General features: G+C 38.9%; 1 protein-coding gene across 1 annotated transcript in view; it reads right to left on the reverse strand.

The window, feature by feature from the left end:
* Positions 1 to 4,608, reverse strand: part of fgf12a (fibroblast growth factor 12a) — a 70,651-nt gene extending 66,043 nt beyond the window's left edge. The window contains exons 1-3 of the mRNA XM_016467838.1: positions 4,313 to 4,608; positions 3,565 to 3,612; positions 1,628 to 1,738 (exon numbers count right to left, since the gene is read on the reverse strand). Coding sequence (XP_016323324.1) covers positions 1,628 to 1,738; positions 3,565 to 3,612; positions 4,313 to 4,508 — 355 coding nt within the window. The 5' untranslated portion in view covers positions 4,509 to 4,608. The remainder of the gene's footprint in view (positions 1 to 1,627; positions 1,739 to 3,564; positions 3,613 to 4,312) is intronic.
* Between the last annotated feature and the right edge of the window lie 7,407 nt (positions 4,609 to 12,015).

Raw genomic sequence — 12,015 nt, forward strand, 5'->3', positions numbered from 1 at the left:
CTCGGCAAAAAGTCTCATGATTTATTTCCAGAACATGATGCATGATGGGATACACTAAGCCTCGAATAGCGCTCAGGAGCGGTAATTGTGTTTATGGGGTGCAGTCTAACATGTGTTAATGCTTCGTTTAAAAAAAAAACTAGTGCTGTCAATCGATTAAAAAAATTAACTAATTAATCAAATTTTTCTGAAATTAATTGTGATTAATCGCGATTAATCCCACCTAACATTAAAGTTTTTAAATATACTTTTATATTGCAATATTTTCACATTTAATCTTCAAATTAATGTAGAAACAACATAAAGACAGTATATTTTTAATGGCATATTTTTTTATGACTGAAGGCCAGTATCACTGACACCAATACTACTGATGCCTCTATAAAATAATTTTTTACTAATATTTACCAATTGACTATAGCCATTCAACATTACAATATAATTGAGAGCTATCAATTTTAATATTTATTAGACTTTAAAAATTGTCGTGGTGCCTCATTGACAGATATTTGTAGAGCCGCGGGCTGGGCAACCCCCAACACGTTCGCTAGATTCTATAGCCTTCGTGTGGAGCCGGTATCCTCCTGTGTTCTCACCTCAAACGGGTTGAAGCACTGAGAGGCCCCGGCTTCGGGTCGGCTTGCTAAAACCACTCCAGAGAGTCCATATCGTAGACCCTGTCGAGCTCCTCCGTCCCCTCGGCAGCCAGACGTGGCGGAGCGTCCGGCGCCAGGCCCTCACTCGATGAATCCGTGAGAACCGATAGAGGGCTGGGTTCCATATGTAGAGACCTAAGTGGATCCCATATGTGTAAAGTCCACGGTATAGCCTCAGAGCCCGTGATTCCCCGGCAGACTTCTGCCATTTCCAAGAGGGTTACAATCACCTCTAATCTTCCATATGCACCTAAGCGGTTGTCCATGTGGGTAAGTGCTTCTGAAACGTACGTTTTCCCAGTGTTATCCAGTCTTACTGAGTGGGTAGTGCCATAGCAGCAGTAACTGATCTTCTTGTGGTAAGCCCCGACCTGCGCCAAAAAGAAGGGGCACAGGAGGCTTCCACAGGACACTGGAAGGGGCAGTACCTGTGGCCCTTTGGTAGGGATCCCAATTCGTCGGTCATCCGACGTGACGTCGAGAGTGACCGACTGAAAAGGAACATCTCGGTTACGTATTGTAACCCGCGTTCCCTGAAGGAGGGAATGGAGACGTCACGTCCCGTCGCCACAGCTTATGCACCACCGCTGAGAGGCCGGGTCACCGGCTCGGCTCCTCAGCGAAAACCTGAATATGCGCTGCATTTCAGTTGTGTTGCTGTTTATGGAGGGTCAGAGAGCTCTTGGATTTCATCAAAAATATCTTAATTTGTGTTCCGAAGATGAACAAAGATCTTACGGGTTTGGACTGACATGAGGGTGAGTAATTAATGACAGAATTTTTGGGTGAACTATCCTTTTAAGGATTGTGCTGAAGGATTGTACATAAACAGACTTTCATAAATAAACCAACCCTGAAGATTGTTCGCTGAGATAAAAAGTGTGACACCAAGCCCCGTTCTCCCCTATATGCAATTAGTGTGGTACAATTAACTCTGCTTTGCATGCACATTTGCAGTTCCAATCACTCACTGTAGTCGCTGTTCTCATCCTTGATGCCATCGATGGTTCCATCTGGCTGCATCTGCAGGTAAAAATCCTGCTGGCTGAACAGTCGTGTCACAATGCCTTTCAGCTGCGGCTCTGGAAAATAAACACACAGCCCCGCCCCAACCCACATATTTATCAGAATTTACCCCAACAAATTTTTTCAGCATGTGAACAAAAGGTTGTTAAGAAGAAATAAATTATTCTAAATAAGTTATTGACTTCTTATCCAGTGATGGCAGTGAATGTACTTGTGAATGGCTGTGTTGATAAAGCTCTGCATATTTGCTCTCTGCAACCTCATTAATCAGTTTCACTATGGACACATGGAGTTTAGAAGACCAGCTGTAGCCATAACAGGTGATTTCTGGTGGAGTGGTGACCTGTACAAGCAGGTACAATAAAAATAAATGTTTAAAGGCAGGCCTGAGAGGTGAGGAGTGAAGAGGCCACATGGATGACCTGGCATGCAGCAAAGTTCCACAGCTTTCAATACTAGAGCTCAGAAGAGTTGTGAATGTCCATGATGGTCATGATCAGCTATTCATCTAGGACCCCATCTATCCATTGCAGACCCAATATCTCTGACAGGCTGGAAGGGCCATCAATCATATGAACGAGCCTATCTACATCCATTTGGAAGAACATTACTAAATCACATACAGAATCCACACCTCTATAAATAAAAACTGATGTAGGGGACCCCATAGGAAATGACTCTAACCTGGGGAGAAAGGTTTGGGTTTAATGCATGTATGTGGGTCAGTGTGTGCTGAATCTCTTGAAAACATGTCCAGGTCATACTTCCCCTGAAGCAAAAACAAAAACAAACAAACAATATTGTCATTACAAATTCTTATCCCTAATGCATCTGGAGCCTTTTTTTTTTTTTTTTTTTATTTTTTTTTAATGTTTTAAATCATTTCAAATATCAGTATTCAACGTTTTATGTTTATATCAAAACATTATTTATGCATTTGTAATTGCAGGTTAAATGCATTCATGTCTTTTAAGAGTACAACAAATATTAATGATATACATCATTATAATATAATAATTGATTATAGTAGATTACAGTAACGAGGATGATTTTTACATTACAAAATAAGAATTTAAAAGAAAATTACATAGTTATTATGAAAATAATGTCACAATGTAAAAAAAACCCCACTAAAATGGGATTAAATGTCTTTGTGTAAAATAATATTTCTGCTTTCACTGGATTTGTGACGGTGAAATATGACTCAGACATGTTCCTCACATGTTTGTGAGTTTGTGAGATTAATGTACATGCATGTCTCTACTCATATAGGAATGTATGCACTCACATGTGCATTTGAGCATGTGTTCACCTGGATGTATGCATGAGATAATGCATGTCATATTTGCATCAACACTTTGCATACTTTCCCCTTGCAATTATATTTCTGTTGAACCATACATGTTCCATATTGCCCCATTTCATGAACAAAAACAGTTACAATCGGATGTGCTGATAAATGATCTCATGATCATGAAATGGTGAATGATATCCTCGACTAATTAAGTCACCACAACTGACAGAAGAAACATGACACATCAGCAGCACAGAGCATACACGAGCCTCACTGCATGGAAACAGACAGAGAGGACAGATCACACATAACAATGGGGACAGAAACATAATAAGTAGAGACCAAAAAAGGGGATCAGAGGGGAGTAAAGAAGGTACAAAAGAAAAAAGGTGGAAGAGACAGAGAGGAGAAGACATACTGTACATAAAAATAACACAAAGACGGAGAAATAGAACAATAGTCAGAAGCATATTACAAAGACAAGGCAGACATTGGCGACTGCCGTTAGACAGGAGCTAGTCCCCTATGAGCACGAATGGGGTGGGTAACTGGAAGACACAGCACAAGGATGGAGGCTGAGCTACTGACCTAGCCTGACGCCCTTACGGGACACCTGTGGAGGTTTCGAGGGTGCATCTTACGGGGGAGAAGGAAAAACAGCATTTTTACAGACAAATCCTACAGCAACAGCCATCAAATAACTGATCATATGTTGGGAAGAGGGGATGTGTTTGTTCTACATCATGAGAAGGTGTTTTGAAGGAGGAAGAGAGGACAGCTGTGTAGTTTTTTTTTTATAATTTCACACGCTTCGTGCCATTTTATGTGAGCCGAAAAAGGACAATAGCGTGGTTCATTGGGCAGTTCAAACTGGATCTTCCATCAGGCAAACATTTACCATTAACCATTTCATCTAAGAATGCCCTGGTGCACTGCAGTGCCACTGGATTCTGGCTATTATTAAATTGCATTGTTGCACTATAAACATAAGGTTTTTCTTTTTCTTCTTCTTCTTTTAACAATCACACAGCCTCTGATCAAAATGTCAGAATTCCAGCCACTGAATTCATTGATAACAGTAATAATAACATTAATAAAACATATCAGATATATCAACATAAAACGACTATGCAGTCAGATTGTTAGGATGGCAAATCGGTTGGTGAATAGCAATAGACAGCACGTGAGCTATGAAACAGGTGGGATCTTTGGGGGGAGGGATAAATAAATAAATAAATAAAATACAGTGGAGGATATATGTTCCTCCAGCGGAGCTGTAGACTGCAGCAGAGGCTTCGAGTGGGGGCTGATGTCTTAAAAAGCATCCAGCACTGACCTGGTCTCCGGCGAACAGGTCTTTTCTTGCCGCTGCAGAAGCGGACTTTACTGAAGACCCCCAGGAAATGTCGCTTGCAGAGAGAGCGGGGGTCTTTGCTGGGACTGGGGCGGCGTTTGGAGGCAGATACCCGATCGCTGTTGGATTCCCGCGCCTGGCGTTTTTGTCGGATCAGAGAACTGGCGATCGCAGCCATCTCGAGTATTCAGTTAAACGAGCTGTTCGACGCGGTAACGCAATTACTGGGAATAATAAATAAACGAGACTGGATTGTCTGCGAAAAATTAGCCAGATCTCACTCCAATTCCTTGCGAAAATCCAGAGGATCCTGAAAATTAGGACTGAAATCTCATCCCCTTCTCAGACGATCTACCCAGACGGCTGTGAGTTTCACACAAGATTACATAAAGCATATTTTCCGTTCTCCATCTTAGAAGCAAAAAAAGCTATAATAATAACAATTTAATTAAAAAACAACAATTAAAAAACGTCCTATGTGAACATGGGTAACCTGTCACGCAGGTATTCCAGGTGCCGAAGACAGCAGACGCGTAATTCCTCTTTCAAGCGACTGCTACATGATCCACACACATGTCTAGTTCATTCCAGATAACTTTGCATGCATCCACATAATAAATGGAGCCCATGACACAAGAACGCGCGTTCTCAGGCTCTATAGGCGTATATGAGTGGCGCGCACACAACTTCACGGAACATCTGGGCTCTCCTAATTATATTACAGCTCTTCATAGTTCTTCTAGTAGAGTTCATTGCATTGCCCTTCACGTCGAAATGTCTTATTTTGTTCGAAACGAGTTGCTATTTAAATGTCAGGTGTCTAGCACAGCGAGAACACTGCGAATCCTGGCGAAGCCGTTTAAGGGAATGTTGTAAAATCGAGACTAGTGCGGCTTCGTTCACACTGACACTGAGCCAGTGAATGGGGTGTGATTCTCTCTCTCTCTCTCTCTAATTGTCTGCCCATCTGTTTACTACTCGGATTAAAATACACCTTAATGATACAGATCGCCTTCTGTTTGTCACTGTATTGTTCAGTGTATTTAGTGCAAATGTGGCAGCCCATAATATTAAGGTCTGTCTGACACAATCCATTAACCACTCACTCTGCTGTTACTTTTTTATGTTATTTGTACCGATTAACTGTTGCAGAAAACTGAATTTCAATAACTGAAGTTTGTAAAAAAGTAAATTTCCAAACTGCTATTCCATCTGACGGGACTGTGTGTTTTAACTTTTAAGTATCACTGATATTTTAACAAGATAATAATGATATAGAAATGTGTTTAGGTTATAGTGCCGCAGAATTCTAATAACAGGTTTACACTGCTACAGAGATGTATTGTTCTACTTTACTAATTAATGCATTAATACAACACCTCCCCTTTAGAGATACAGATCTAACTATCACAGAACACCACAATGCTGCATTTATGTCATGCACTGTGCCTTACTAAAGTGCTAAACTCTTCAGCACTGGGTTTCAGAGGGTAATCATGGTGGGGCACGCAGAGACAGAAGGGTTGGGGGATTGTGTACTTATGTGGGGGTACACAATGCTTTCTGACACTGCAGTGGGTGGATCATGTGGCTCTGACACAAAAAGACTCTTGCCTCGTGCAAAATAGCAGCATTAAATATTCAGTCTGTGAATGCGCTCTTTCATCCTTTTCCAAATTTAATGTGGGGCTAGGATTTCACTTCCAGCCATCTCCTTGCATCAACATGGACTTAGTACAGTGCCTTTTAAGAACAGCAGTACTTCGATGCTCTTCTTGTTAAAGGTACTTGGTCTGAATTAACAATCTTCCAAATACTATGGAGAATCTGGTAACAAACTTAGGAGATGGGATAGCTAAGACTTTTGTAATATAAATTATCATAAATTATTGAAACTGTTAAATGTTATGGAAGTAAGGCAAGGATGAGAAGATTTACAATGGTTTTATCATATATATTAGATACAAGTACCTCTATTTCAGAGGTCTGAACGAATGACACAAAGCATTTTGTTTTCATTAATCTCTGACACAAAAGCAGCTCCTGAGACAGAATGGTGCATGGTAGTTGTCACAATACATCTTGTTTTGTATTACCTCAGTTTTGAGAGAGGAATTCTTGTGCAATTCTAGAACTATAACAATTTTGCCTAAAAACTCGACTATTATTGATTGTCAGCAAGGGCAGGTTTACTCAACAGACCATGACAATGCACCAATGCACCAATGCACCTAAATTCATTAATGATCTGCGAATCTGTCCACAGTGACAATCACAGCATGTCATTTGCCAAGCAATAACTGCCCCACCCCCAGTGATTTCAGCCACTGCCCCTCAAAATAAATGTGCACGTCCCTGATAGCAAGTGCCTTTGCAACAAACATTTAATTTCTAGTTGGCAGTATTTCTGTTTCATGACAAATGCAGTAATGTTACATTAGCACAAAGCTCAGGCCAAAACCAAGATCCAGAGGATACTAGTATTATAAAAATGTTTAAAATTTCTTACAGCTAAACATAGTGAATGACATTTCAAGAAATGTAGTAAACTTGAGATATGAATTCACCATGTGAAAAATATATATATAATAAATATATACTGTATATACAAAGTCTGAATTTAAAATAGTATTGAAGCACACCAACTACAGAGACTGAACCTGAGATATAACTGACCACAACATTGAATAAAGTCCAATACAGGTATCGAAAGCCTTGCATCACCAAAACTATTCCACATTCAAACCAAGAGAGAAAAAGCATCAGGAGCATCAAATCCAAAAACGTATTAAGACATCTTTCAAAGAAATATTGCCTCTAGTGTTCACGGTATGGGAATGCACAAAGGCCTCTCTCATCAACCTATCAGCTCTTTTTTTTTTTTTGTGATGAAAGTGTGTTGCATTATGCACCTCCATCAGCTGAACCAGCACTAGGGGTTTACACTATCAAATCATGTTATTGCTAATGTTTTTATGCCCACTGCATGATGCAAAGGGCATAGATCAAGCACTTTACTATGGTCAAATATTCAAACAGCATTAATCAAGTATATACTTGTATTGCATGTTCACAATAATGTCCTATGCAAACATTTCATCATTAGCAAGATATGGTACATTTATTTTGAATTCTCCCATGACACTTCAGCAAATTCAACCGAGGAGAGACAGCTCATTACATATGGCAGATATGGTGATTTGTGCATTATGTCTCCTGAGCATGCTCCTGAGAACTCCTGTCCTGGTTTCAAAACCCAATTTAGTCACGGGACCATATCCAATCAAAACCTGAGGAGTGAAGCATCCCTGTGATAGAGCACAAAGTGATTCATCAGTACATTTTGCTCATGCCACTGGCTAAGTATAAGGTGAACCCTGAATATGCAGTATGTCTCACAGCAGCCATCAATTAAACACAATGGCAGTGTACTTATTTGTATTTCTGTGTTGTAGGATTGAAGCAAAAATGGTGCAGTAAGAGATGGCTGGATACTGCACAAAGAAAATTGAATATACGGTACAGTCCAGAGGTAGACAAACACATGCTAAATCTCAGATTCAAAATAAAGTATTTAAACCTGAAAGCTTCAGGATTTGGAAGAATGTAAAACAAACCATATGATGTAAAATGGTTAATAAATATGTAAGATTCTGCACTCTTCCTTCCTAGGTCACACAGATGTTCTGGTTTTCACAGAAACACGCATTAAAAAAAAATCATGCTAGCATAAAATAATCAAGTTTTACACAAACATGGATTAATTTAAACAAACTGCATTCTATAGTTTAAAAAAAAAGCAAAACAGGAGCACTGTCACCAGAGGCAGACAGTAACTAAGTACTTAAGTACACTTTTTGAGTATCTGTATTTTACTTGAATATTATTTTTTTCTAGAAACTTATGACTTTAAATTCACTACATTTGAAACTTTTCACTTTTTCACTTACTTTTCACTCCACTACATTTCTATCAAGGTCCTTGAAGTAGAACGTTGTTACTATGTAGCAGCTTTGAAAGTCAATGGGTATTTTTTTTTCTTCTCCAAAATGTGTCTTGTAGGGTTACATGAAGTGATTTTCCAGCATTTTTTGAACACTGACCAGTTGCAAATGCGATATTTATTTACAACAACTCAATAATAAGAAGTTAATATTGTGGTATATATTAGACACAATATTGTCTGATTTTGCTAAATTGTGTAAACAAAAATATTACCTATTAAGCCACAGAAGAACTGTTTTGCGTCTACTAACAAAGCACAATGGGTGTTTGACTTGAAGACATCAAAGTACCATGAGAGCGATTAGACAGCATTTTTTAATGTTTGTTTTGATGTCAAATAAATCTTGTTGTTTTGCTTTTTTGTTAAAGCATTGTTGCTGGTGTAAAGTTACACAGCTAGAGTTGTGTAGCTGGGTTTTAAAGCAGGTTTGATTTTCTTTTCTTTTTTTCTTATCAGTCTGTATTTACAGCAATTTCACTGTCCACTCTGTTCAAATGTGGATGAATGGCTACACATAGATGTGTGCACACACTGCCAGAGCTGTGTGAGATCACTACCATGCTGCTTTTGTGGGGCTGCGTAGGGGTGTTCATTTTTTTGTTTGTTGTCATAGGTTTTTAACACTCTAAAAGCTCTTTATTCCTAAGATACTACAAGCTAGTCTGTGTATCCAGTAAGCAAAATGTATTGTAAGTTGCTTCAGAGGTATTGAAAGTATTACATACAACAACAAAACAGTGCATTGACGTAAAAAATGAAATTTACTTTAGGTACTTAAGTACTTTTAAAAGCAAGTACTTCTGTGCTTTTACTTAAGTAAAAATCTGTCTTTACAACTTGTCACTCATTATCTGAGACTTTTGTAACTTAAAAGACAAACATACAGGGGCAAAGTGGATTCCATATACTGGACATTTTGAAATTCATGTATCTAATGGATGTACAACACCTAAAACAAATTATACCATCAATGTATATTCAATTTAATATCTGTCAAATATGTAGTTAGTTATGGTATAGGCCATTGTTGTTGTTGTTTGTTTGTTTGTTTGTTTTAACAGTTAATATATTTGCTTCTGACTCTTTCATTCGGTTTTATGTGATTATTAAGGACAACAGTCAATAAGGCAGTGATCTATACACGTTTTACAGGACAAGGACCCCTGATTGGACAAAATGATGGAGAAGAGACATGATGTTACATATTTTAGAAAACTTAGTGTTGCATAGGCTTAGCATATTACGACGTGTATAGTACATACCAAAATACATTGCAAAGACTTGTGTAATAGACCTTATTATTCCTGAGTAAACGATGAGTTTACTTTACGAATTCAAACTTCCGATTGGATGCTTTTCTGTTCCAGTCTCCATAGGAACCCATTCAAATAGTGCCCATCTGTTTTTAATGTAGCTAACGTCTGCAGCTTCGTGTCATCTACACACTCATTAAACTTTGAGGAGTGAGGCACTGACAAATGACGGTCATTGCGACACTGTAAAGTGATGGCACTTTGGAGCCATGGGCTTTTAAAAATGTTTAATAGGTTTAACATTAGATCATCAGCTCAGAATATACGTTAATTTGACTAGAAACATTGGAGACTGGAAATGCAAAGCATCCTTCCAGTTAAGAGTCAGGTGTGACTTCAGGCGTTCAGGAAAAAATGTCTATAAGGCAAAAAAAAAAAAAAAAATCACTTACAGAATAGCATTCTTGTACATTACATTTTTTATCATAATTTTATCTAAAACATTTAGTTTAACTTTAATACATTTACTGTAGTTTGGTTGTAGTTAATATAATATCGCATTTTAAACAAATATTTATATTTTTTTACAATAAATAATTGCTTGTGAGAAAAATTGCTACATTATTTTATTTCATATTTACACTGAGTTCAATGTTTCTGTTTTCTGTGCACTTTGATATACAATCCATTCAAAGCAGTAAAAATTACTGTAAGAGGTTGTATGTGTTGCAGCATAGTTGAACAGAACTGATCTTCTGTGCTCAATTAAGTTGCCTTCAAAATAATGGATAAAAAGAAAAGGTGTAGGTCAGCAGAGGCTTAATGAAGGTGAAGTGACGGATTATATAGCTGCAGCATAAAAGTTTTGCACACTCCGTTACTGCATGCATTTGTAAATGTTGTATATGTGTGGAAATAATGTTTAATTAAACATTATTAATTTTATGTATTATTTACAGGCAGTTATTTTTTTTATCTTTACCTGTACATAATAAGGATGTTTAATAATCCTCAAAATGAAGACTGAATTTAAAATCATTTACTCACTGTAATGTTGATGTTTTTTTTCCCGTGGAATACAATGGTAGATGTTGGCCAAGGTGACAGCCTCGGTCACCATGCACTTTCAATAGTACTTCATACAATGAAAGTGAATGTAAAAACTGAGACTGAGGGTATCATCTTCTTCCATGAAGGAAGAGAGGTTTGTAATAAAATGAGGGTGAGTAAATCATAACAGAATTTCCATTCTTTTCTTTAAGATGTTTGTGAACAAGAGTATGGATGCCTTTAAAGATCTTGAGTTGTGTAAATGCTATAATTGTCGGGTTAGTATAGTATATATCTTCTATGTAAGTATAGAATAGAATATATCTTCTGAGTAGTAAATATATTCTGAATTACAAATGCACTTAAGAAATGCTCTCATGAAAGTTATTATAATAGACACACATTATGATATGATTACAAGGACAGAAGGCCCTGATGGTCTGAAATGTGCAGTGAGAAGCACAAGCTACTCTGGAGGAGGCCAGTGTCAGTTGCAGCAGAGTTGGGAGCGATGCGGAATTGAGTTGCTGTCCAGGGTGCTGAATGACGTGCAGAAGTTCCCTGTCCTGGAGGACGCTCCAGCTCTTTTGCCGGTGCCTGTTTTAGAATGCTCATCTCACCTCAACTGAGCTCGGGACGTGTATGTCTGCCGTAGCTTCGCAGACTGCATTTGCTGCATATGCATCAATAGTTTCCTACATTCACCCTGTATTATTCGTTCCCGGTACCAATAAGAAATGTCCTTGACATGGATTTTGGCACGTAACTGCTGGGACTGCAGCAGCGGTCGTGCTCATGACCATTATGGAGATGTGTTTCGTGTCATAAGATGTGAGATGGAATGACATGAGAGGTCGCAAGAAGTCGCATGAGTCCTCACAAACAAGTTAGCACAAATGCGTTGGAGTGGGAGCGCATAGTACCGCAGACACGGAAGATGTGCTCACCAGCGCCAGCGGCCAATGAGAGCGTTTTTCATCGCTCAACGGAGAGCATGCACAGCTAAATGTCTCACCGCTGGTGGTTGTAGTCGGCTCCGATCGTTGTCCACAGAGACACTGCAGCATATGCGCTCCTTTCTTCAGGAAAAGCCTCAGAATCCTCATTGATTTGAGTTGGTGTGGATCCCTGGTCAATCCACGCAAACGAGCACAGGATCACAACAGAGGGTGACTGTAGTGTGAGCCCCTCGGGTAGCTAGCTATACAGTGCAGCTTCTGTGTTCGGAGCATCAAAAATAGCAAAGGGCAAAGGAAGAGATCCTCGAGGGAGGCATCTCGAGTGCATCTTGCTACTTGTTTACCAGTAGAAGACTATGTACTCGCCTTAGCATAGTTAGCTCCAGATGCAGGAGTAATTTGCAAATGCCTCGGTCT

The sequence above is a fragment of the Sinocyclocheilus anshuiensis genome, unplaced genomic scaffold (assembly GCF_001515605.1).
Source record: "Sinocyclocheilus anshuiensis isolate Anshui unplaced genomic scaffold, SAMN03320099.WGS_v1.1 scaffold1009, whole genome shotgun sequence".
Taxonomy (NCBI): Eukaryota; Metazoa; Chordata; class Actinopteri; order Cypriniformes; family Cyprinidae; genus Sinocyclocheilus; species Sinocyclocheilus anshuiensis.